We start from the raw sequence: 27,481 nt of genomic DNA, 5'->3' as shown, positions 1-27,481 counted from the left end.
AGCAACTATAGTCATGCACTAGGAGAAGTTGCTTGAATCCACAAGGAAAAAGAGAGCAAGGGAAAGGAAAGGGGAGACCCCCCACCCCAAAAAAATTAAAGGAGGAAAGAGGAGAGAGGATGGGGTAAAGAAGACTGTGTCCTCTGTTGTAATTTCTGTTATCCTTAAATTCTCAGTAAGGCTATTAAATTCACAGATGCTTGGTGTAGGTGGTGGTGGTAGTGGTGGTGGGGGGGTATGTGTGTGCGCATGTGTGTCTGTCTGTCTGTCTGTGTTTTATACCCAGTTGATACAATGCAAAATCAATCCAGCTGATGTGGACTCAGAGGCTGGAGGCAGAAATGAATGACCAGGGAAACATCTCCCAGGAATAAGCAGGAGCTTGGAGAGAAACTTTGGACTTCCCCAGGCTGGGGGATGGGGTGGTAGTGGGAGGACGCAGGAATGAGGCAAGTATGGCCAGCCCCCAGTGACCTGGAGCCCAGCTGTGGTATTATGTAAAACCCATCACTGAGAGGGAGGAGTCGGGGATGGAAGACTAGGAGAGCCATTAACATCTTTCATTTGGGGTATTTCTGTTAATTCTACATCTTAATAATATTTGTGATAAAACTATTAATCCCATATTTTAGATATTTTAGGAGCACTGGAATTGGGGAAATATGCCTTCAAGCAATTTTTAATAGTTTATAACTTGAATTAATTTATGAAAAACATTCATAACCTTTTCAATAATAACTTTTTTTTACAGATACTATTGTTGACAGATACTATTTTACATGTTTACAGATACTATTTTCTTGCTTTTCCCAATGATGAAACAAGTACGAAGAGTGCTTTGCCAAAGGCCACACAGCTAAAAAAAATATTAAAACCAACCAAGATTTGGACCCGTACTGCCTGGCTCCGGATGCAGATGCTTAGCCATCCTGGGATTCCACCTGAGAATCAGGAGTTTTAAGCAAGGACAAACATTTTACTCTAGACTTAAATTATGGAAGCCAAAGAATCAAAAGCATTGAATCAGAAGTAGGTGGGAGTTCATCCAGGAAGGCTTCCTGAGGAAAGGGGTTTGAAGTAGGGCTTAAAAGAAGTTACAAGAACAGGTGCACAGAGCTGCCTGGCACAGGCATTCCTTGTGGTTGGCCACAGAGCACAGAGCATAGCAGGCAGGAGCACAGCATCTCTGCAACACGACATCTTAGCAAGAAACAACACTGGCTAATGACCAATGCTGGTAAAGGAGTATTGAAATGGATACCCTGTTTCTGGTGGCACCGTAGAGTTGCATAAATCCAATGGATATAACTTGGAGATCTAACTCACAAGCTATAAAAATACCCATGCACTATGAACCAGTCATTTTCTTTCTAGGGATCTACTTTTAGAAAGCAAACTCAGAAAATGAAGGGGAGAACTATGTGCCTGTGAAGTTTCATTGCAATAACATTTGCAGAAACAAGGTAATTAAAAGGGTAAATAAAACTCGAACATTTTAGGGACATTCAGGAAAATCGTGCTAACGTTCTTAACGTTAACATGCATTAAGATGAGCGTTATGAATACTATGAGGCAACATATAAAATGCTTATGAGCGCTGCTAACTATGTATATGTAAATATGCACATGTTTGCTTACACCCACACAAATAGAGCTAGTTTTTGTTATTATGTTGTTTTTTTTAAACAACACTACCCAGGGAAAAACCTAGAAAGATACTATTAAAATACAAGGAATAATTATGACAAAGTGACAGGACTATCAGGGTTTTTTTCTTTTGACAAATTTCAGTTATGTGCTTGTATAATAAAATTATTTTTAGTCATGAGCAAACCTCACAGAAGCAGTGTGACCCCCATGTTGGCTCAGGAACTGCACACTCACCGTGAACACCTTCTCTGGGGTCCCCTTGGCCCTCATGTTGGTGTCATGGACCTTCTTAAGAATCATCCAGGCTTCGTCATGTTTGCCCATCTGGTAAAGCCAAGGAAAGAGACAAGAAAATCCATCGTTGAATATGCTTTCTGTTTATTAGGTATATAGAGGGTAAGAGAGGGTACTGAGGCCTGGGTCAGAGGGACTGCATGCTGACTTTTTATACTAGATAGAACTTGGGAAAGACTAGGACAAGTTTCCATGCCCGGCCCATCTTGGAAGAGAATAAAGTTGTGCTTCAAGGTGCAGATGCCTGGTATTATTACCATCATCACCTACTAGGAGTAATACATGCAGTTTTTTATAACATTGACTAGACCAAGAGGTAGGAGCCATGTTCCTCACTGAGGAGATAAATCAAAGAAGCTGCATGTTATGGGATGCAGTCCTCATCCCCAGTACCTCAGAATGTGGCCTCATTTGCAAAGAGGGTTTTTGCAGATGTAATTAGTTAAGATGAGACCATCCAGGAGCAAGTGGGCTGCTAACCCAATGTAACTGGTGCCCTTATAAGAAAAAGTCACGTGAAGGAACTGGGGCTATGGCTCAATGGTAGAGCACTTGCCTAGCATCATGTGTGAGGCACTGGGTTCGATCCTCAGCACCACATAAAAATAAAAAAATAAAATAAAGGCATTCTGTCCATCTGCAACTACAAAAAAAATTTTTTTTTTAAAGTCATGTAAAGACAAGAGACACAGGGAGAATGCCACGTGGTGACAAAGGCTGTAATTTCAGAGATGCAGCCACAGACCAAGGGACAGCAAAATTGCCTGTAGACCACTAGAATCTGGAAGGATGCTCCCCTGCAGATTTCAGAGACAGCCTGGCCCTACAGATGCCCTGATTTGGCACCTTGTGGCATAAGTTTGTTATTTTAAGTCATTCCATTTGTGGCATTTTATTATAGCTGCCCCCAAAAAACAAATACATAAGAAAGGGTGAATTTCAAGATGACTCCCCGCTGCATCTGCCTGATCAACGGGAGGCAGGAGGAAATTCAGTGTGGAGGATCACTGTGCAGAAAGCTCCAGAAGCAGGCAGATAAAAGGACTTGTTCTGTGGAAGCCTCAGAGTCCTTCTGCCCCTTTGACAGCTCCTGCTCTATCTGACCACTGCAAGCACAAAGAATCCCCTCAAACTTGGAAGACTCCTACAGTCATCTCTCAGGACCAAAGGGCAATTTTCCAGTGGGGAGGGGCCTGCATAGCTAAGAGTCCTGAAGGCCCTGGGAGCAGTGAAGAGGTTTCCCATGGAGCTCACTGCAGCAACATAGGAAAAACAGCACACAGCTTTAAAGAGCCTCCTCACCAGGACCTCTAGGGGGAGTGGGCACCACCAGACAGCTCAGGAGCTGCCCCTTTACCACTGCCCAGCCTCAGATAGGGCTCCTGAGCTGCACTTCATGACCTTCTGGGCCCTGAAGTATCCATGGGCCATGAACCCACAGCATGCCCCAATCACCAACAGGAGGAAAGCCACCGTCAGTATGGGCTAATGTTGGCCGACATGGGTAGGTTTGCAGCATGCACTGAGGAGAGGAGTGGAACCAGGACTGAAAGAAGTAAGGATGTGGCTTTTGTGCCATGAGGAGGCACAGACTCACCTCTAGCAGAAACCTGGGGCTCTCTGGCATGAACTTCAGGGCCACCATGGACACCGTGCAAGGCAGAGCGCACACAATGACAAATACCCTCCAGCTGTGGAAGTGGTAATTGGTCCCCATGCTGAACCCCCAGCCTGTAAAGAAGCAGAGGATTTCCAGCAGTCTTTCCACTGCAGAAGACTGAACTCAGAAGCACCAGCTCTCAACTTGAGGGTACTACAGTATGGCCTGGGCAGCTGGTTAACATGCCACCTCCCCAGTGGCACCCCCAAAGTTTATGAGTCCTAATTCTGGGATAGAACCTGGGAATCCTCTGCATTTGGACAAATCCCTAGGTCTAGATGGCGTGACATTTACAAAGCCTTGGATAAGAGTACAAAACCCCATATTTCTATATGGGTGCTTAATTTCAAGTGAATGAATTTACATAAAAGATGTTCTATCCACCTGCTTTGACAAGATGGCTGGGCCCAGAATTACATCCACTTTTGCCAGAAGAACTTCTCTTTCTCCTCCAGCTCCTCTGCAGAACAGGGGCCCCATGCCAACATGTAGGGACACATCACCATGATAAGAAGGGACACTCTTGCCTTGATCCCTTGAATTTAGTGGGAAGGCTGGATCCTGATTGTCTATAGCATGATCTGATCAGGAGCAGGAAGTCAAGACCCAAGGAACCCCTCATTTTATTGGAAGACCAAAGAGAACTTAATGTGGCCAGGGCTTAAGGATGCCTCTCACCCAGGTCAAAAGGTAGTGCCAGGGCTGGGGCTGTAGCTCAGTGGTAGAGCACAGGTGAGGCACTGGGTTCGATCCTCAGCACCACATAAAAATAAATAAAATTGTAATTGTGTTCATTCTACAAATATATATATTTGTAATATTCATATGTATACATATATATTTGAGTGTGTGTGTATGTGTATATGTGTATATATATTAATATATATATATATATATATATATATATATTATTTTTTTAAATGCAATAACAGCTCCAGGTGTTTTCAATGCAAAGAATTAGGAACCAAACTTTTAAAAACACTGTATTATATTATATTATATTATATTATATATATATATATTTTTTTTTTTTAATAAAGTGGATTGATTCAAATAAAGTTCACCATCACTGAAAAGGGAAAGCAACTATCATTCTACAAAGTATTGCTAAAATTCATATTCAGAAGTTACTTTCAAGCATTATTTTTTAATACCTCATGGGTTGCTAACTTTCCTCTTCTGAGGAGCCATAACACAATAGGAAGACCCTGGACTTTTACAATCATTTAGATCAGAGTTCAAATCCTGAGTTTATCACACCAAATGATAATGATGGGTTTTCCCAACTGTAGAAGGCAGGTAATAGTACTTCCACAAATTTGCTAAGAGCAAACCCCCTAGCAACCCATGAAAATTCAACTGCTATTTTCAAAATAGCTGAATGACATTTAATGCCAAAGATGTTGAATAAAATAGACAAAATGGATGAACTTCAGCAAAGATCAGCAAAAGAATTTTTTTTAAAAAAGAAAAGGCTGAGATTATAAAATAAAATGATCCCACTCAACGCATCTCCAAAGACAATTCAGTATTTTTGTAAATCAAAACTACATAAATACATCCATTCCTAAATTTTAGAGGGTAATAATTATTTGGATATATAAGTTCTAGTTCTTTTACTTAAAACTATACTTTCTGACTTATTCCAGTGGGGGAAGCTTACCTCTTGAATTTTCATTGGCACCCCCTTGGGCTTCTACTTGTTTGCCACAGTTTACTCCTAAACAATATGGGCTGCTCCTGCGGGTATTTCCTACTCTGCACAATTAAAGGACTAAGAAGAAAGAAACCAGGTAGCAAAATGTGGGACTGTGGCCACTCAAGCACATTCGGCCCCAGCAACAGAGAACACACCTCATCCAACACAATCAGATTTTGCACAGCTTGGTTGCTTTTCATCTCACAGGGCTTTGTTTATTTGTTTTAATTTTAATTAAAAAGCCCTTCCATTCTCCTGGGAGTAACACTAGAAAGAGGAAGATAAAAACCATAGCAATATTGACACATTCTCAGCTCATGTCCAAAAACTGCTCTAGCATCATTAGAAGTAATGTTGATTAGAACTGCACGGTAGTCAAACTTAGATGGATAACCAGGAAAGGGAACAGAAGCAGGTATGCTTATAAAGTATTCTGCCTCAAAAATTGTTTTTCTTTATGGTAATATGTGTAAATTATCCAAAATCCATTATCCCTCATGCCTCTGTGGTTTTTAGGGTGACTTCAGTAATCTGCATTTATTGCATTCATTAGGCACATCCTTGGGACCTTAAATTGAATAAAATTAAATGGTGAACTGCCTCCAAATATTTGGAACAATATTCATTTGGAGGCAGGGATTGTTCTGTTCACTGATCTTTTAGCTTGCCCTACTTTTCTGTCAGGATTTCACAAACATCTGGTGATGCTGGCTACAATGAGAATTAATCTTCCACAATATATCTATCTTTTTCTGGGCTGTGCCCATGAGATCCCAGGAAAACATTCTGAGTTTCGTAATTTTCTCACTCAATGAGTCAGTCACTCAAATTTCTGGTGCCAAGACCTCCCATCATTCATTCTTGCAAAAGCAATTATATGGGTTACACAAGCTGTACACAAACATCAGTCTCCTTTTTGTAGTCACCCTTGCATTTGTTAGAGGATTAATAACTTAAGCATATTGAGAAATATCATCACATGTCTGGTTCCCTGTGGACAAAAACATCTGGTCCTAGTAAAAGGAGGCTTAAAATAAATAATCATTCTTGTTATATTGTAATTCTAGTCCATCATATTTCTAAAATAGGTTTTCACCAAGCTAATGGCTATATGATTAAGCCTCTATTTTCAAATACAGTGTCAAAGTCACAGATTTCATAAGGCATACAAACAGGGATACGTCCTGTCCACTTGAGGTAAAATATTTAACCACAAGCTCTGCCCTCAAAACAGCAGTGGTCAGCCAGCAACCATGCGGTCCCTCTACCATGGGCTCTCATTCAATCCAACCTGAATTCTTTCAATGATTTCTTAGAAATAAGGCACTTTGGTACTGGAGTAAGTGTAATTTCTAGTTGGTAGTGACTACCATGGATTGTCGCCTGCCTTCACAGCACCCTCCCTGCCCTTCCTTCCCTTCCTTTCCCACTACGGGACGTGAGACTGACCCCACCCCCAAATCCAGGGATGAGAAACTATATCTAAACCCTTCAAGAACTGCATTCTCTGTGGAATATTGATGGTTAAGGTGGGCACATGATCCAACTGAAGGGAAGTCAAAGACTTTCACTCATTGCTTGAAGACAAAAGCCTGGAGTAGCTACTCTTTCCTGAAGGAAGCTAGCCAAGTACTGGAACCATATTGAAAATGTTCTCAACACTCCTTTGCATCCCAGGAATTGCTGAAACTTCACATTCTTCCATCATGTGATTCCATAATCCTATAATGATCCTACAGTCAGTTCTTTTCCCTTCTCTCCCCCTCTCTATTTTATAGGTGAAGGTACAAAGGCTGAAAAGATGGAGTGACTTGTCCCATATCACATAACACCACTATATTGATTTGACTTTCATTCAATTTTTCCCCTCCCCCTAAAGGCTTTTCAATCACTTCATTTAAAGGTGGTAATCATTTCTTAGTTTTAACACATTTGGAGCAGTTAACAGAGGAAGTGATGTTATGTCAAGAATTGTAACCAAAAAAAAAAAAAAAGGCAATTTCTCACAAGGAAAATTAAACAATACATTTGAGTAAAGGGTAGAATGCAGAACCTGATATTAGGAGTATACAATTATGTGCCTAAAATTATAGAGAACTGCCTAGTGCCAGAATTAGCTGGAAATTCTTCGATCTTTATTTCACTATTCTTGTTCATATTCTCTGTTTCTGATACAAAACCAACAGGTTCTCAAATAGTAGATATAGCAAAGGCTACATGATGTTCTCACACCCTTTTTTCCCACATTCTGCACACACAGCTAGACTGTGTCCCACTGTCATTACAATAGCATGTGGTCATATCACAAATGTGGGGCCAGTGAAGTATGAGCAGAGATGCTGTGCTCTACTTCCTGGCCTAACTTTTAAAACACCAACATACAAACATACATGCTCATATTCTCTTCCCAAACCAGAGACCTTGTGAGCCATGTGTTAAAGAAGGTGGAATCGCATGATGGCAGAGCGTGAGCCCCAGAATTACTGATGGAGCAGAGCCATCCACAGGACAGAAACACCAGTCGGACTTTACTTTTATTGTATTAAACCACAGGGATTTCAGGGCCTATCAGTTTATTGCAGTAACGTACCCAATATCACCTTAAACTAATACAGTAGGTATTGTTCGCTTTAAAGCTTTCTAAAAAGATATAGAACTGAGCCTCCATTATCTCAGAACACCTAGCTGAGAGGATCAGGTATAAAACAATGAATGGGAGGTAAGTATTGGTTATCTTCAGGGACAAGGTTAGCTAAAGGTCCTCAGGATTCTAAATCATGGCAAAGATGAGACTCATAATCCATGGTTTACCAAAAATGATTTTGAAGGATGCCGATGGTGTGACCAGTTATATTCATAATAAAATTCAAAACTGCTGCCTCCTCCTCTCTAATTTACTGTTGAGAAAATCAATGTAAATGTTAATGTTGGCAGATCTCTATTTACAGAATACAGTTTTTACAACTATCCAGGGTAATAAAATTGTCCCAGCTAAAACCATGACCTGGTCTCCAAGGGCTGCTTCACTGTGCAGCCAAACAAGAATGACAGCAGGTACCAGAGTGGAAAGTGTGCAAGTGTCCTGCATCTGAAGGAGGCTTGGGATCCTAACCCCCGCCCCACCTTAAGCCAGGGGCATGATCTTGGACAAGGGCTGCTCTTGGCTTTTGTTACATCTGTCATCTATAAAATGGGGTTACCAATGCCTAACCCTGGAGGGAGGAGGGCTGGCTGGAGGACATGAAGTGTGAAATCCTTTCAGATAAAAGAAGAATAAAAAGGGGGAGATAAAAAGGAACAGAAGTAAAGAGGGAGGACAGAGTATACTATGTGTAAAAGGTCGTGGATGTTGAAATTAACAATATGTTCCTTAGGAAGATCAAAGTCACATATAGGAACCTTGTGTGAATACTGGGAATAAAGTTGAGAACAGGAAAGGTTGTTTGGGTGCAGGTACCATAGAAACAGGGTCCCCTGGGCATTTTTTAAGCCTATGACTCACCATAGTGTGGAATGATGCTCCAAGCCATGGCAGATGCGTAGATGCCCCCAGTCATCCAGAAGATGCCCAGCCAACTGAGATGTTCTCCACGCTTCTCTCGAGACAAGAATTCAGAAAAATAGGCAAAAACAATCGGCAGAGAGCCTCCAATGCTGCAGAAAGGAAAATGCCAGAAAGAGAGAATCAAGTTATATACTGAAAATGGTCATAACAGGAACCAAGTTACCTTAGACCCCACCCTTAGGCCCTGTGGTGAAATAACCCAGGAATGTGACAGACCAGCCAGGCAGTTCCTCTCTACCTATGGGAAGCAATCTTTTGACTTTATACACTGACTTTACAATTGCTAGCCCTAACCCTTATTTTTTCTAATGTTCAACCTTAATATAAGTCAATCACAAACAATCCAGAGCTTTCTGGAGGTAACACACATAGCTAGAGTACCAAAGTGCCTAGACCCTTGGTCTCAGAGGGGCCAGCCCAAGGTCTCTGAGTCATACCCGATGCCGGAGATGAGTCGGCAGAAGAGGAAGGCTCCATATCCCTGCACAAAGGAGGAGAGGGAGGCGAAGGAGGCATTGATGGCCAGAGACATGCTGAGGACTCTCTTCCTTCCCAGCTTATCAGCCAGGCCCCCCAGCATGAAGGCCCCCGCCATCATTCCTAGGTAGACTATCAGTCCTGTAAGAAGGGGAAAGAAAGGGAGAAGATGGAGAGAAAAGATAAGACATTAGAGACCATTTGATATTTAGAAAATCCAATGCCCCTTTTTACCCATCCTAGAAATTCTATATCATAGACACACAAAAAAAGAAATGTGGCAAGATAACAGTTCTATACAGATATGACCTTGTACAAATGTTAGTCCAAAAACAATAACCTCACCAGGTTTACATCTATGTATACATACCAATATAGATAAACTGAAGCTAAGACAGATGTTCCCCTCTTAAAGACGATTGTTTTAAATGCTTAATTCTCAAACAAGGAAAAGGCTGTAATTTTACTTTGAATCAAGAAAAAATGTTTGTACAAAAAAAAAAAAGTCCTCACCTTAGGGGTGATATTTAAGGAGAGAATTTTCAAGGTAAAGTGTGGCAATGTGGGTAGGGGAAAGGTTGGGAAGGAAGGATATGGTACAGTGTAAAAGAGCAATTGCCTACAGGGTCGACTATCATATTACACGTCCACAGAGAAGCTTCTGGGAGCTATATTCAATGTTTAGACTTCTTAGGGGAATGTAACATAATTTGAATATAATGTGAGGTGTGTCCAATTTAATTCTGCATGAGGATACCCAGTGTTCTCAATTCCATTGATTGGAAGAGGTTGTACTTTTTGTGGTGTTTTCTTGGCAAATTTGATCATATAGCAATTAACCATAAATTTGTTCCATTGGTCTCTATATATTTTATGTCAATCCTATGCTATTTTGATTACTACAGTAATCAAACTATATTTGAAATCAGGTAGTGTTGATGCCATAAGATTTGTTTTTTGTTTTGTTTTGCAGTGCTGGGGATTGAACCCAGGGCCTTCTGCATGTTGAGCAAGAGCTCTACCACTGAGCTACACCCTCAATCCTCAGCTTTGTTCTTTTAGCTCAACATTGCTTTGTCTATTTGGTGTCTTTTTAATTTAACAGCATTAATTCTTCTAATCCATAAACACAGGGTATTTTTCCATTTATATGCTTCTTCTTCAATATTTTGTATTTCAATATTTTGTAGTTCTCATGTATAGATCTTTCATTTCCTTAAATTCATTTCCATTGAGGATATTATAAATGGCATTGTTTTCTTGGTTTCTTTTTCAGATAGTTCACTGTTAGTATTTAGAAATCATACTGATTTTTGCCTGTTAGTTTCCCATCCTGCAACTTTAACGAATTTGTTTATAAGTTCTAACAGTTTTGGGTGAAGTCAAGAGTTTCCTGTATGTAAGATCATGTCATTTGCGAACAATTTTACATCCTTCTTTTCATTTTGAAATTTTTATTTCTCTTTCTTGTCTAATTGCTCTGGCTTGAAATTCCCAATACTGTATTTAACAGAAGTGGTAAGAATGGGCATTCTCACCTTGATCTTGATCTTAGAAGAAAGATTTTCAACTTTTCACCATCGAGTATGATATTAACCCTGGGTTTGTTATATATAGTCTTCATTATTTCGAGGTACATTCCTTCTATACCTGATTTTCTGAAATATTTTAATAATGAAAAGATGTTTAATTTTGTGCTTTTTCTGCAGCTATTGAGATGATCTTATGATTTTTATTTTTCATTCTGTTAATGTGGTATACAGTGTTTATTGACACACATTTGTTGAACCATCCTTGCATTTCAGGGATAAATCTCAATTGATCATGGTATGTGATCCTTTTAATGTGGTGTTGAATTTGACTTGCTAGTATTTTGTTGAGAATTTTTGCATCTATGTTATCAGTAATATTGGCTTATAATTTTCTTTCCTTGTAGTGTATTTGTCTGGCTTTAGTATCAGAGTAATGCTGGCCTTGTAAAATGAATTTGGAAGTGTTTCATCCTCTTCAATTTTTTGAAAGAGTTTGAGAAGGATTGGCATTAATTTTTCCTCAAATATTGGGTAGAATTTGCCAATGGAGCCATCTGGTCCTGGGTTTTTCTTTGTTGAGATGTCTTTGAATACAGACTCAAACTTCTTACTCATGTTTGGTCTTTCAGTTTTTTTTTTTTATTTCTTTATGATTCTGACTTGGCAGATTGTATATTTCTGGGAATTCATCCATTCCTTCTGAGTTATCCAATTTGTTTCTGTAAAATTGTTCACATTACTCTCATGATCTTTCATATTTTTTATAATGTCTCCTCTCTCATTTGTGATTTCATTTAAGTCTTCTCTCTTTTTCTTAGTTGAACTAAGTTTGTCAACAAATAACATTGTTTGTCTTTTCAAATAACCAACTCCATGCTTTAACTATTACACTTTATTGATCTTTATAGTACTAATGGGTCAGATTTCTCAGCTCTATATTAATTCATTCTTTCTTTGCTCAACTTCAGGACTACTTGCTAAGTGGCTTCCTTTCATCCAAGGAGATAAACAATTAAATGTATAATTATTATCACCAAGTGAGAAAAAGTGCTCCAATAAAGGTATGTGTCAATTGTTACTAAGACACAGAGAAGGAGCATAACTTAGATATATCACACTCAATGTGGGAAGGCTCCCAAGAGAGTCATTGAGTTATTCTTGAAGGAAAAACAAAACCTAAGTTTCCATTCAGTGATTGGGGGAGTGCACTCAGGGAAGTGGCAGATGGCAAGTGCAAAGACAGGAAGACACAAAGAAAGCCTGATACGTTTGGGCAACTACTAGTATAGTCTAGTGTAGGCAAAGCATAGTTCATGTGGGAGAACCCAATGAGGGATTGAGGCTGAAGTGTACAAAAGAAGCCATAACATAAAAATGATAAATGGCTCTGTATGTATGTGTCAGAGAGAGAGACAGAGAGACAGAGAGAGAGAGAGAGAGAAGAGAAAGAGGAGAAAAAACACGCCTATGTATGGATGTATGCCATGTGTGGGTACACAAATGGATGCTTGCATGGGTCCATAAATTAGAGGGAAAGAAAGGGAAAAATTAAAGGTGTAGGCCAGAGATTGGCTAAGAATCAATCTCTACCTGCTCTACCTTGGCCCCCAACCTGGAGAAAAACATTATTATCCAACAAAAATTCATTTTTATTTTACTCCAGTAAGGCAATCTTCAGCACCTCTGTTTGACAAGTAAAAGCCACCCTTCTAGACCCTACTTTTAGATTCTGACTTTGTCTGCTGCTCCCCACAAGGATCTGCCAATAGGACATGAGACAGAGGCTCCAAGGGTGGAGGAGGAAGAAAGGAACTGTGCTTTCTTTTCCTAAAAAACTAAGACTTACTGAGATTACTTCTTCACCCTGGCAGCAGCAATGCCTTTCCAAGGCAGCAGCTGAGTGCAATGAATAGAAGCCACAGTGTGCCCCACCCTCCTCTTCCACACCAGCACCAGCCAGCTGGGGCCCCTCTTCTGCAATCTGAGCTGCCCCTCATTGGGGCACCTTCTCTGAGCTGCCAAATTACAATAATTCCAATCCCTTTTCTTTTTTTTTAATTAATTTTTATTGTTGGTTGTTCAAAACATTACATAGTTCTTGATATATCATATTTCACACTTTGATTCAAGTGGGATATGAACTCCCATTTTTACCCCATATACAGATTGCAGAATCACATCAGTTGCACATCCATTGATTTACATATTGCCATACTAGTGTCTGTTGTATTCTGCTGCCTTTCCTATTCTCTACTATCCCCCCTCCCCCCTCCCCTCCCCTCTTCTCTCTCTACCCCCTCTACTGTAATTCATTTCTCCCCCTTATATTTTTCCCCCTTTCCCCTCACTTCCTCTTGTATGTAATTTTGTATACCCCTGAGGGTCTCCTTCCATTTCCATGCAATTTCCTTCTCTCTCCCTTCCCCTCCCACCTCTCATCTCTGTTTAATGTTAATCTTCTTCTCATGCTCTTCGTCCCTACTCTGTTCTTAGTTACTCTCCTTATATCAAAGAAGACATTTGGCATTTGTTTTTAAGGGATTGGTTAGCTTCACTTAGCATAATCTGCTCTAATGCCATCCATTTCCCTGCAAATTCTATGATTTTGTCATTTTTTAATGCAGAGTAATACTCCATTGTGTATAAATGCCACATTTTTTTTATCCATTCGTCTATTGAAGGGCATCTAGGTTGGTTCCACAGTCTTGCTATTGTGAATTGTGCTGCTATGAACATGGATGTAGCAGTGTCTCTATAGTGTGCTTTTTTTAGGTCTTTAGGGAATAGACCGAGTAGGGGAATAGCTGGGTCAAATGGTGGTTCCATTCCGAGCTTTCCAAGAAATCTCCATACTGCTTTCCAAATTGGCCGCACCAATTTGCAGTCCCACCGGCAATGTACAAGTGAACTCTTTTCCCCACATCCTCGCCAGCACTTGTTGTTGTTTGACTTCCTAATGGCTGCCAATCTTACTGGAGTGAGATGGTATCTTAGGGTGGTTTTGATTTGCATTTCTCTGACTGCTAGAGATGGTGAGCATTTTTTCATGTACTTGTTGATTGACTGTATGTCCTCCTCTGAGAAATGCCTGTTCAGGTCCTTGGCCCATTTGTTGATTGGGTTATTTGTTATCTTATTGTCTAATTTTTTTAGTTCTTTGTATATTCTGGATATTAGGGCTCTGTCTGAGTGTGAGGAGTAAAGATTTGTTCCCAGGACGTAGGCTCCCTATTTACCTCTCTTATTGTTTCTTTTGCTGAGAAAAAACAGCATGGTACTGGTACCAAAACAGGCGGGTGGACCAATGGTACAGAATAGAGGACACAGAAACCAATCCACAAAATTACAACTATCTTATATTTGATAAAGGGGCTAAAAGCATGCAATGGAGGAAGGATAGCATCTTCAACAAATGGTGCTGGGAAAACTGGAAATCCTTATGCAACAAAATGAAACTGAATCCCTTTCTCTTGCCATGCACAAAAGTAAACTCAAAGTGGATCAAGGAACTTGATATCAAATCAGAGACACGGCGTCTGATAGAAGAAAAAGTCGGCTACGATCTACATACTGTGGGGTCGGGCTCCAAATTCCTCAATAGGACACCCATAGCACAAGAGTTAATAACTAGAATCAACAAATGGGACTTACTCAAACTAAAAAGTTTTTTCCCAATCCCTTTTCTTGATTTCTGCAGCCCTAATGGTGGTAGCTGCTCGCTGCTTTCACTTTCTTAGTGATACTTTCTAAAAATATTTCACTTACTCTATTAATATTTTATTCCAAAGTCACTAGCATGAGTTCTGTCTCCTAACCATGCCATGGCTGATCCAGACACAGGGGCAGATGAACAAACATTAGAAATCAGATGTGGAATCCAACCCCTCAGCTTTACCAGAAGAAGAGGTTGAGCCCCAGAAAGGTCAGTGACTCGCCCAGAACCTTGACAGTGGATAAATATCTGTTGTCACTGATCCCTGGTCTCCTGGTTCTGAGCCTAGTGGTTTTGCTAGCAAACCTCCCTGTCCAAGGCACAGAGGCACCAGAGAGAACAAGGAGAGCTTCTCAAATTCTGTCTTTGGAGGCTGGGAAAGGAGGAATGGAAGAAAAATTACACGAAGCTTTCCCCTCATCTGCTTCGTGTAATTTTTGATAACTCCGTTGCACTCTAATTTTCTAAATTTATTGCCTTAATTTCTTCAGCTAAAGACAGATTTTAAATGAGTTTAATAGCACAGCCATTTCAGAGGCATCGTTAATTTCACATTTTCCTTCCCTGGTGGAAAGACTCATTTTTCTTCCATTCCTCCTCAACAAGCTGAGTGGTATATTAGGGAAATGTCCCCAATACACTGGATTTTTAAAAACTATGATCATAACTTGCAGAGCAGAGAGGATGAAATCAAAGGGAAAGGTATAGAGAGATGGGAAAAGCTTCTTCTTCTCCTTCTCCTTCTCCTTCTCCTTCTCCTTCTCCTTCTTCTTCTTCTTCTTCTATTTGGGATTGAACCTAGGGGCACTCTACCACTGAGCCATAGCACCAGCCCTAGCTTTTCTTTTAATATATTAGTATTGTTTTGTTTTTGCTTTGTGTTTGTTTTGCAATACTAGAGATTGAGCCCAGGGGGACTCTACTACCACTAAGCTACATCCTCAGCCTTTTTTATTTTTGAGACAGGGTCTCACTAAATTGCCCAAGCTGTGAGCCTCCTACCTCAGGCTCCAGAGTAGTTAGGATTACAGAGTTTTTAAAAATATTTTTATTTTAGTAGATGGACACAATCCCTTCATTTTACTTATTCATTTTTTTTAGAGAGAGAGAGAGAAACAATTTTTTAATATTTATTTTTTAGTTTTCAGCGGACACAACATCTTTGTTTTTTGTATGTGGTGCTCAGGATTGAACCCGGGCCGCACGCGTGCCAGAAGGGAGTGCTACTGCTTGAGCCACATCCCCAGCCCAACTTATTCATTTTTATGTGGTGCTTAGGATAGAACCCACTGCCTCACACGAGCTAAGAAAGTGCTCTATCACTGAGCTCCAACTCCAGCCCCTGAGGAAAGTTTTTAATTGTTAACAAAGCAACAAAGGAAATGGACTACCCCTCCTTGGAAGAAGGAGGAGCCTGTGCTGATGGGAACCATGAAAGGAAGAGCCCAGTTGTAAAACACATTGTGTCTGGTGGGTTCTGGGTTCCAGGATCACCAGCTGCACAACCACAGGCAGCCCACTCAGTTCCCCTGGCCATCATTGCCCTTTGTAAGACTCAGATCACAGTCTGCATCCTGCAGAGAAGGGGCTGGAAGTACTGAGCAGGATGCCTGCCACCAAGTACATCCACAGTCACAGCTGCTATTGTTATCAGTAGTGTGGCTCAGAAAAGTGAAAATAAGATGGTGGCATGTTAAAGTCAAACCAGCCACATATTACAGGAATCTGAAGAAAGAGGATGGAGAAGAGCAGACGAAACTTATTTTTAGCAACATGCCCTTTAAATAGACTTCCCTTTCTCTCTACCTGGAGAAGGAGCCAGATTCCAATAAAAACCTTTCTTTGACTAAAATAGTTTTCAAGTTTTCTCTAACAAAACTTTCAGGGAATTATCTTTCTAACTCTGTGTTTGTCAAATTCTCTGGTTAAATGTTCTCTTCACTTAGAGAGGCAACCCTGATGTTCGAAACTGGGCCTCATCAAACACTTTCTGTAAAGGGCCAGAAAGTAAATATTTTACTCATAAATAATCGTTTTGTATACCTCTGATAGTCTCTGTCACCTTTTCTTCCTCCTTTTAAAATTTACAACCCTTGTCAGGTGAGGTGGTACATGCTTATTATCCCAGCAACTCAGGAGGCTGAAGGAGGAGGACTGCACGTTTGAGGTCAGACTCAGCAACTTAGACCGTGTTCTCAAATTTTTTTTTAAAAAAAGGAGCAGGGGGTGGAATGTGACTCAGTGTTAAAGTACCCCTCAATTCAATCCTCAGTAACAAAAATAAATAAAATATCTAACCCTTTATACTAAAACACACCCAAGAAGACTATTCTAGTGTTCCACAGCATTGAAGGGTGACTATATTTCACAGCAACATAGTTTGTTTCATAAAGAACTAGAAGAGAAGATGCCAAAGATTCTCAACACAGCAAAATGATCAATGATTAAGGAGATGAAAATGCTAGTCAGCCTGATTTCCATTATGTAGTGTGTATTTATGTCAAATTATCGCAGTGTACCCCATAAATATGTACAATTATTGTGGATCATTTTAAAAATTTTTTAAATTTGCAACCCTTTAAATATGTGAAACTAAAAGCAGATCACGGGTTTGTGGGTCATTGTTTGCTGAACCTTGTTCTAAACAAAATTCAGTCATCTCTGCTCCTCTTTTCATAATATATTGGTCCATCTCTTCATATCATATATCTCTATTTGCTAGTAGATATCTATTGGTTCAATGCTTATCAAGGTCTGTTGACTGTCAATTACTGGAGGTGGGGACAGGGTTAGTTCTAAGTTGAGTTCCTTATTGTGTCTTGCATTTAGCACATACAAAGCACATAGTAGGTGCTCCATTAACATTTGTTCAATAGAAAAATAAATGATATAAAAATTCATATTTACTATAGAAAAATCTGAAAATATCCCTGAAACAAATAAAAGGTAAAACAAAAACTATCCATCACATCACCATTGAAGGACAGCTGTTGTTAGCATGTTTGTTTGTTTTTGTTTGTTTGTTTGTTTGTGGTCCTGAGGATTGAACCCAGGGCCTTGTGCATGGAAGGCAAGCACTCTTCCAGCTGAGCTATATCCCCAGCCCTGCATGTTTGTTTGTTGTTGCTGTTGTTTTTAATGTTTTTTAGTTATAGATGAACACAATAATTTTATTTTATTTATTTATTTTTTATGTAGTGCTGAGGATCTAACCCAGTGCCTCACATGTACAAGGCAAGTGCCCTACCACTGAGCCACAACCCCAGGCCGCATGTTTTATTTTTGTATTTATATGTTTACATCAAACGGTATTGACTTGGTTGAGACCATTCTATATTGGAAGTTTCCTACTCTGTTTTTTCCACTTCATAAGTAATTCAGCAAAGGACATCTTTGTGCATAATATCCTCATCTGCAATTCTGGTTATTTGCTCAAAATAGAAACAGAATCATAAGGTGAAAAGGGATCAACAGCTTTGTGGTTCCTGAGATGCAATACCAGATTTTCTTCCAGAGAGCTGACACATATCATAAACCTATCGCCAGCTCCAGATGATTTTATCCTCAGACAGACAGGATACTTCCTCTCTGCACCAGAGGCAGTGGGAGGAGGAAGTACACAATCAGATTGCACTGGCTTATAGTGATAATGTGAAAAAGAGGCCCCTGCATGGATGATCATTTTTATTCAGCAATTAACCAAGGACAAAGAAGCCATTTCTAGCTTTCTTTTGCTTGAATACATAGACATTAAATGCCTTAATTACACTGGGAGGATTCTGAGATCCCTTTTCCTGCAACCACTCAAATATTTATTTGACTGTATACATTTGCTTTGCAGGGATAAAAACCAGCATCTCCCAACTAGACTATTCCATTCTACTTACAATTTCTAACAGAAAATTCCTGACAACTCCTTTCCATTTCTTTATTATTTAATAAAATATATCTTCTTGAAAGGTGATACTCTCCTGGATTAGGGTCTAGGATTCACAGGCTCATAAGCGGTAAATGTGATAAGGGAATCATGGGAATCCCCTAGGGAAGGCTCACTTGGATATCAAATCATGGAAGGACATCAGGATATCTGTCTGCACATCCTATGAAATCAAATGCATTGGGAAAGTTGGGCAAATTATTTATATGACATCTTAATGCTTGGAGACCTCCAATTGTGGAAACATTTTCTATGAGGGCTAAGTACTTCTTGGCACAAGAAAACATTTGGCTTTACCTTGTTGTCCAGTAGAAAACAAACTGGAATCACCATGCTAGACTTTTCTAATCCTTTATGTGTACAACACATTCAACTGAATGAATTTTGGGGAGTAGGTTAACTGTCCCAGTCTACTGGAAATTGGAATTTTTTCCTAAATGTCACATAAAATATTCAGAAACAAATATATAGAGGAGAAATGAAAGGACAAAGGAACTAGCATCTGGGAAGTCTCTGCCATGTGCTAGTTCCTTTACTAGATGATATATACAGTAATTTCTGTTTTCCATTCCAACTTTATGAGGAATACTAATATCTTCATTTAACAGATGAGGACACTGAGGTTAGGAATTTTCCTTTGTGTCCACAGTTACTAGAATATTGAAGTAAAGCTTCCCGTATGGATGGAAGAATCCAAGTTGAGTGATTCATCAATGCTGATTGTTCAGATCTTTGCATAGCTGGCCCAGGTTCAAGACCAAGTTCAGAGAGCCTTTCCTAACCCTCCATCTTCAATAGCCTCTCCATCCAATGAAAGAAATCACAAAGACCAGGTAGAAGCTGTTACACATATTCCAAGTGAGTGATATCGACAACTTGGACTAGGATGGTAGCAGTACAAGTGGTAAGATGTGGCTGGATAATGGATGCATGCTAAGGGTAACATCAAAAAGAAGAATGTTATTTAAAGTTGGGACTGAATGAGATCCCCAAAGGAGTGGGTGGCAACAGAGTAGAAATTCAAGGACCCAGCATCAAAATATTCCAGTGTTCAAAGGTCAGGGAAATGGGGGGAACTCAACAATGGCCAGCAGCCAGTGAGGCAGCAGGAAGCTAGGAGATAAGGGTAGCCTAGAAGTCCAGCAAAGAAAGTACATCATGAAGAAGGAAGTGGTCACTGGCTACAGTGGCTGTGAACCGGTCAGGAGAGCTGAGGACTAAGATCTGACCACAGGATTGAGTAAGTGAGGGCCACAAGTTGTGTAGCCAAGAGCATGTTTCTAAATTGATAGGGACCAAATCCTCCTCAAAGTGGGTTCAAGTGCAGATGGGAACTAAGGAATTAGATTCAGTGAGTTCTGCTAAAAAGAGAATAGGAAAGGTATGTGTGGGGTCAGGATCGCATCGTGTGCAGGTGGGAGTGGTTCCACGCAGAGAGAAAATCTGATGACAAGGTGGAAGGTGAGAACTTAAAAAGTGATGTCCCAGGGAGGTGAGAGAGAATGAGACCTAGTGTGCAAATGGACAGGATGCCTCCGCCTGGGCCACAGGGCAGGTGGAAGCACAGAGGCAATCAGGGAGGTAGGTGTGGAGGTAGGATGTGCTTTTCTGGTTGTTTCTGTTGTTCTTAATGAAAGAGAAACTGAGGTCACCATCCTGAGTGAGAGGATGGGGATGGGATGCTGGAAAATGGGGAAGAGTAGATAATGCACAAAGTAGTTATTGAGGAGAATGGGAGAGGGAACGGTCCAGGGAAGAGAAGGATGCTGGCTGGCAGCACAAAGGGCCCCCTTTGTGGATGACCTTAGTGAATGAATTTATTGAAGCCAGTCAGCACAGTGTGTTTCTCACCAGCCACCACGTACAGGGTACAGGGACAGATTGATGAAAACTTAGATGCAATTAGGTTTGGAGAGTACAGCAAAGTCAGAAAGGCACCAGGAAATTGATGGCATACACAAAGAGTGGTTATGATAATGGGCCTTGAAATTAAGTTCAGTGAGGACAAGAGGGTAATTAGAGACACTTTGATTGAAAGCTATAGGGCCAGGACTGGTGGCTCACACTTGTAATTCCAGACACTCAGGAGGCTGAGGAAGGAAGATCACAAGTTTGAGGACAGCCTGGACAACTTAGTGAGAACCTGTCTCAAATTATTTTTTTAATTGTTTTACACAGAGGGCTGGAGGTGTAGCTCAGCAGTAGAGTACTTGCCGAGCATGTACAAAGCCCTGGGTTCCATCTCAGCACTGCAAAGAAAAAAAAAATGTCCATTGGAGAAGACTTGAAGGAATTTAGAGAACAAGATATTGGGAAATAGCTATTGAAATCACCAAGAATTATAACAGAAACTGTTGGAATGTGACAGTGAATTTGGAACTAAAATTCTTAAGATATGAGAGGGCATGATTCAGGTGGCCGGCAGATGATCACTACAAGAATGCACAGGAAGTGATACACTTTGATGACAAAAGACTCAGATGTGGGGTTTTTAGTGAGGAGAGAGAAAATTGTCTAGAAAGGTCAATGAATATCAAGGAAGACAACAGCGCTAAGGAGTGGGGTGTGAGGTATGACAGAGAAAACAGCCCCTGTCTAAGACTTCACAGCTTAGTTATGTCCTCAGAGGAGAAAATGTTTCAGTTACAACAACATGGTAAATGGTGAGGTGGGACAGACTAGGGACCCTGCCTCCATCAGCAGAGCTGACATAAGGCTAAGATTCTCCCTGTCACCTCGTCCCCTTGCTTTTATCACGGGCTAACTTTCCCAAAGTGCAAGATACTGTTTTTCAGAAAGATTGTCCAAACATCCCAAGGAGTATACACAAACCCCAAGTTTGACCTATAATCTAGGAAGCAGAATCCCCTACATACGACCTCATACATATTACTTGCATCTCATGCATTTAATGTAACATCTGGGGAATAAGCATTCGGTGCATGTGCAATAGGCATTATGGGCAAAGCATTGTAATCTGTCAATCACCCCCCATTTAAAACAATCCACTCTAACAAAAAGCCTGCCAAAGGCAAATAAAGAACTCAGAAGCACATATAAGCCCAGACCCCTGTGAACCTGCAAGCAAATGTCTTTGTTCTGTCCCCTTGTGTTCTTACAGAGTATCTTTCTCCAATAAACTCTTTTAACTGTTCTCTTTTTTTTTTGGTGAATTCTCACCACCCACACAGAGCTGTCACCCAGGCCCCATGACCAACAGCATTGGGAGAAAAGCTTGACATAAAAGTTTGGGGACTGAAGGTTATAGAGTGTTCTACAGGAATAAGTCTGGGTGACAAGTGATGTCTTGGGAGACAAGGGCCTCTCAGGGTGACTGACATTTACAGGGACAAAATGCATAATGAAACTAATCTTGATTTCCATGGCAAGGCTGGTAGTGTAGCGAAGGAAAAAATTCTTGGGAACCTATCAAGAATGCATTGAGCTCTGAAATTCTCTTCACTCCTGCCAGTGGAAGAGTAGAGGTTCAAGGGAGTCAGCTTGTTTATGATCTGTTTCTCCATTGAAATGTCAGTTTCATGAGAAGAGGGACTTGTGTGTCTTGGTCATCAAGGAACAAGTGAACAAAGAGTTGACTCCTTAAACAGTTATTGAATAAAGTGAATAAATTAAAAATATGCAACTATAGGGCTGGGGTTATGGCTCAGTGGCAGAGCGCTTGCACTTGTGAAGCACCAGGTTCAATCCTCAGCACCACATAACAAATAAAATAAAGGTACTCTGTCCATCTGTGACTGTAAAAAAAATTAAAAATAATATACAACTATAAATTCGTTTGTATTGGATTCTTATGTTGTTCCAGAGATTCTGATGAATATTTCATGTGTATTATCTTATTTGATCTTCATAATAGTTTAAGGAGGTAGATACTAATAATATCTTGATTTTATAGATTAAAAAATAGCTGAGTGGTGGCACAGGTCTGTAATCTCAGTGACTTGGGAGACTGAGGCAGGAGGATCACAGTCTGAGGCCAGCCTCAGCAATTTACCAAGATCCCAAGCAAATTAGTGAGACTCCTTCACAAAATAAAATATAAAAAAGGGCCTGAGGATGTGGCTCAGTAGCAAGTGCCCATGGTTTCAATCCCTGGTACCAAAAAAGAGAGGTGGGCTGGGGGGCGGGGAAGAAAGAAAGAAGAAAGAAAGAAAGAAAGAAGGAAGGAAGGAAGGAAGGAAGGAAGGAAGGAAGGAAAGAAAGAAGGAAAGAAAGAAGGAAAGAAGGATGGAAGGAAGGAAAGAAGAGTTCAACTTCAGGGACATTAAGAGACTTGTCTAAGATGGTTAGTGATGTAGCCAAGCTATGAAATCAAGTCCATCTCTAAAAACTTGTGTATGTGGTACATTCCATTACTCACATTCCCAGAAGCCTTTTTCTCTCTTCCTTCTTGGTAGGGAAACCTTTTTTTTTTTTTAGGTATTAAAATATTTTTTAGAGACATTTCCACTATACACACTCAAACCTTGGGGATGAGTCATAGTTAATTTACAATGGTCATCTTCAACTATTTTTCTTTTTTAAGTTAATTTACTTATATAAATGACAGCAGAATGCACTTTGATTCATTGTACACAATTGCAGCACAACTTTACATTTCCATGGTGTACACGATGTAGCATCTCACCATATGTACAGCCATACATGTACCTAGGATAATGATATCTATCTCATTCCATCATCTTTCCTGTCCCCATGCACCCTTCCTACCCTCTTCCCCTTTGCCCAGTCAAAGTTCCTCCATTTTTTCCATGCTTTCCTTCCCTGTTATGAATCAGAATCCACTTATACAAGAAAATATTCAGCCTTTGGTTTTTTGGGATTGGCTTATTTTGCTTAGCATGATATTCTCCAACTCCATCCATTTACCTACAAATGCCATAATTTTATGCTCTTTTAATGCTCAGTAACATTCCATTCTGTGTATATATACCACAGTTTCTTTATTCATTCACCTACTGAAGGGCATCTAGGTTGCTTCCACAGTTTAGCTATTGTGAATTGAGCTGCTATGAACATTAATGTGGATGGATCACTATAGTATGCTGAGTGATTAATCCAAGGAAGGCAATAGTCATCTTTTCATCACTGTGATGAAAATACCTGACAAGAACAACTTAGAAGAGAAAAAAGATTGGCTTTGGTTCATCGTTTGGGAGGATCCAGTCCATGGTCAGTCAGCTTCATGGCTCTGGGCCTGAGATGAGGCAGAACATCATGGCAGAGGGGCATGGCAGAGGATACTACTCAGCTCATGGCAGCCAGGAAGCAGAAAGAAAGATGAACCCTTTCAAGGCATGCCACCAATGACCTACTTCCTCCAACCAGGTTCTACCTCCCAGTACTTCATTCAGCCATCAATCCATTGATGAGATCTGAGTGCTCATGATCCAATCACCTCCCCCCAAAAAACCCCACCTCTAAACACATAAGACTTTGAGGGACATTCTAGATGCAAACCATAACATAGGGGAACCTTGTTTTTTATTCAGGTTTTAAAATGTATTCAGAGGAATCTCCTCCATACAGACTCAACACTGGGAGATGAGTCATGCATGGGTAATTTAAGACGGTCATCTTCAGCAAGTCTCATGCCAGTGATTAATCCACGGAGGCAGTCATCCCTGTGAAGGCGTCGTCCAGAGGCTTCTGGGAAATATTTTCATGCCTAAAGAGGGGCATTATGGGGGAAGCACTTTCTCACCATCATCTCTCTTCTTCCCTACTTAGAAAGCTGTTATGAAAGGATGTAAACTAAGGGCTAGGGTGGCAATCTTATGACTTAAAGAAAAAGGCAAAGAGAATCACAATGATGCCAACCTTGGGGACTGACATCAATGGGCCATTGAACCAACTCTGGAACCACATCTACTTGAACGTCCTTGTTCAATAAATAATAAAGAGCTTTATGATCTATAGTTATTGTTTACCAACAGCCAAATGCAACTGAGGCATACAACCCTTTAAAAAAAAAAGAAATCATCCAGATAAAAGATCATCTGATTGCTTTATATAGTCACTCCTTAATAGCGAAAAGCAAGATGACTTAGTATAGAGGAAAGACCTCTGTGGCAACAGACAGGAGTCCCAGGTCTGGTCTCTGAATATGTGAACTTGACCAAGGTACTTCATCTCTGGGACTCAGTTTCCCCATGAATTAGAAATGAAGAACATGCCAGATCTCGATCCCTTTCACATCTAATACCAGGTGGTTTCATAATATTGTAACCCCATGCTGTTTGCCTTATAATCTGTTGTCACATCTTTCAAGGATAAGTTCCCTTTCTAAGACCCACTGAGCGATGAGGCATGGAGGCCAAAGAAAGAATGAGAGAGACTTCTTTGGGCTATTTTCTGCACATCCCCAGTAGAGATTAATGTGTGCTCTGAGTCAGCAAAAGCTCCAGCTGTGAAACACAACACGCTCACTCTGCACTTTTGAGCAGCCCAGGGCAGCCCACAGGGAGAGAAGCGTGTTCACCCTCAGTCTGTTCAGTGGACCCCATGGGGCACACCAAAGGCTACTCTCCTTTCCCTCTTCCCCTGCTAACATCTGACTTCCAACCTTCCTGCTCTGGAAACTAAATCAGTACTTTGCAAAGTGAAAATCAGCTCACCTGGGCTAGTGCTGCTTAAGATTTATTTTAGAGAGAGAGATTTCACACCCACTGACCCACAAAGGACCATTTTGGCTGTGCAGTCATGAGATCCACCGAGGACTTGCATATTCACTGTCTGATGTGGTTGCTGGAGAAGGGGATTGGAGGAGTCATTTGTGCTTCTGCACTTCTGATCTATACCTGGTGACAGATGGTGCCTTGGGACACCTTTCATGGCCTGACTCAGGATGATGGCAGTGTTGCTGTACAGCTCTCTGGACAGCCTATTCTGGGTAGAAAGTCTATGCCTTAGGGATCATTTCAGACCCTTGCAGTTCCCCTGGGCATTGTGATCCAGCTGTCTGGGACATCCTCTTGTCTAGAGAGATGAGCTGTTCAGCACTCTGCTGGAGACCCAGCCCTGAATCATTCTCGTAACTTATGGGAGTGAGGTATTTTTGCATGAAAGGTTGCTGAAGGTTATATATGTCATGGGCACCTGCAAAAATCTTCCATGGATGGTACAGCAAGGTACAGGGGAAGCAAGAAGACAAAGTCAAATATAACAGTTTCAAATTCTAGCTCTGGCACTGACTAGTTTTGACAAGTTATTTTAAACTCTTAGTGCCTACATTTCTTCATCTGTAAAATGGTGAAAATAATGTTTACCTTGCAGGTTGTAATAAGAAATAGAAATGCCCTATATAAAATACCTAGTACAGAATGAATGCAAGGAAAGAGCTTATCAAATTATAACTCTTGGTGGTGGTGGTATAATTATTATAATTTGCTTTTAAAGTAGAAGAAAGGTAATAGAGGTTGTACCAGGCACTTGGAAATTACTAACTCTTTACCACCAGTTCCTTTTGCTTTCTAGGAAGAACTGTGTACATAATAAAATAAATCTTCCAACCTCATTAGTATAAAGTAACCCATAGCGAAGATGAATAGCAATGAGTGGATCACAAGGCCAGAAAACTTCGTTAGGAACTGGAGTCCACCATGCATTGTTTAAGATCTCAAAGCAGCACTTCCCTTACTGTGGGAACTGGGATTAGCATTCTGCCCATCTCACAGGGTCATTCAAAGATCAAATGAGAGTGTCCAGGAAAACTTGAAAATCTGTCAAGCACCGTACAAGGTTTTCAGGTGCAACTCCATTTCACTATGCTGGACAAGACATATGTACACACAAAAACCATCACTGCAAACACAAAAAGGAAGCCGCATGGGGTCACTGCCTACACCTTATATAGCACAAAAAGAAAAAGTCCTGGCATCTGTGCAGCTCCCACTGACACAGAGTTTCTGTGTAAAACTGGCTCTCTATCCTGGCTGCACAATAAAATCACTATATGCCTATAACTCACCTACAGATACTCTGACTTAATTTTTCCAGAGCCAGATCTGTAGTTTTAACAGCTTCTCAGATGATTGTAATGGAAAGTCAGGGCTGAGAATACTCTTCTAGAGCAGCAGTTCACAAATGAAAGTGATCTTGCCCCCCAGGGGACATTGGCAATGTCTGACATTTTTGGTTGTCACAACTGGGAGCAGGTTGCTATGGGCATCTATCTGGTGGGTAGAAACCAGGGATGCTGCTAAGTAGCTTACAATGCACAAGACAACCCCATCCAAAAACAAAGAATTAACCAGCCCAAAGCATCAGAAGACTGGTTAAAAAAAAAAAAAAAAACAAAAACAGTAGCTAATTGTACTACACAGAAATGACTCAGCAATATTTCTGTTCCCATCTGCCCTCCCCACCCCAAGAGGTGGACTGTACTTCCCCTGTCCATGAAACCAAACAGTCTTTATGACTGTACAAAGGAAGTAACGCTTCTCAGCCTCTGAGGTGAGGTCACAAAAGGCAATGTGGCTTTGGTTTGCCTTTTTCTCTTGGGGTAGGCACCTTGGAAGCCCTGAGCTGACAAGTGGAAAACCCAGCTACAATGGGCTACCATCTTGGAAAGATCACACATAGGGAAGCCCACAAGGAGCCCCAGTGTCTGTCTTCCCAGTGCGGGCCCAGAGTGTGAGTGAGCCTTACTGAGGAGTCCAGCATCCCATTTCCAGGTGCCCAAGGTGATGGGCAACTAGAGCAGAGGCCTTGTGTCACCCAGACTGCAGACTTATGAGCAAAGCGAATGGTGTGGAGGTTTTGGTTCTCCAGGGAGTCTGTTTGTTTAATATGCAACAATAGGTAATCAGAACAAAATCTGTTATGATTCTATAAAAGATCCACGTCTGAACCCCCTTGGTTAGGCCACCAAAATTAAATGCTTGCATGTACTCACATAGAGAGTGAGCTACTTACATATTTCCATACCACACACAA

At 40.7% G+C, this 27,481-nt stretch overlaps 1 protein-coding gene across 3 annotated transcripts in view; it reads right to left on the bottom strand.

Moving 5' to 3' along the window:
* The window catches only part of Sv2b (synaptic vesicle glycoprotein 2B), a 62,579-nt gene that overhangs the window by 26,363 nt on the left and 8,735 nt on the right, over positions 1-27,481 (bottom strand). For 2 of the 3 annotated variants that reach the window (XM_076848821.2, XM_076848822.2), the window contains exons 2-5: positions 9,306-9,486; positions 8,806-8,957; positions 3,542-3,675; positions 1,885-1,974 (exon numbers count right to left, since the gene is read on the bottom strand). In XM_076848821.2, coding sequence (XP_076704936.1) covers positions 1,885-1,974; positions 3,542-3,675; positions 8,806-8,957; positions 9,306-9,486 — 557 coding nt within the window. The remainder of the gene's footprint in view (positions 1-1,884; positions 1,975-3,541; positions 3,676-8,805; positions 8,958-9,305; positions 9,487-27,481) is intronic. The other variant, XM_076848823.2, reaches the window with a different exon arrangement.

The sequence above is a fragment of the Callospermophilus lateralis genome, chromosome 3 (genome assembly GCF_048772815.1).
Source record: "Callospermophilus lateralis isolate mCalLat2 chromosome 3, mCalLat2.hap1, whole genome shotgun sequence".
NCBI lineage: Eukaryota > Metazoa > Chordata > Mammalia > Rodentia > Sciuridae > Callospermophilus > Callospermophilus lateralis.
Note: the sequence above shows the minus strand (reverse complement) of the source record. Positions and strands in the feature narration are given on the sequence as shown.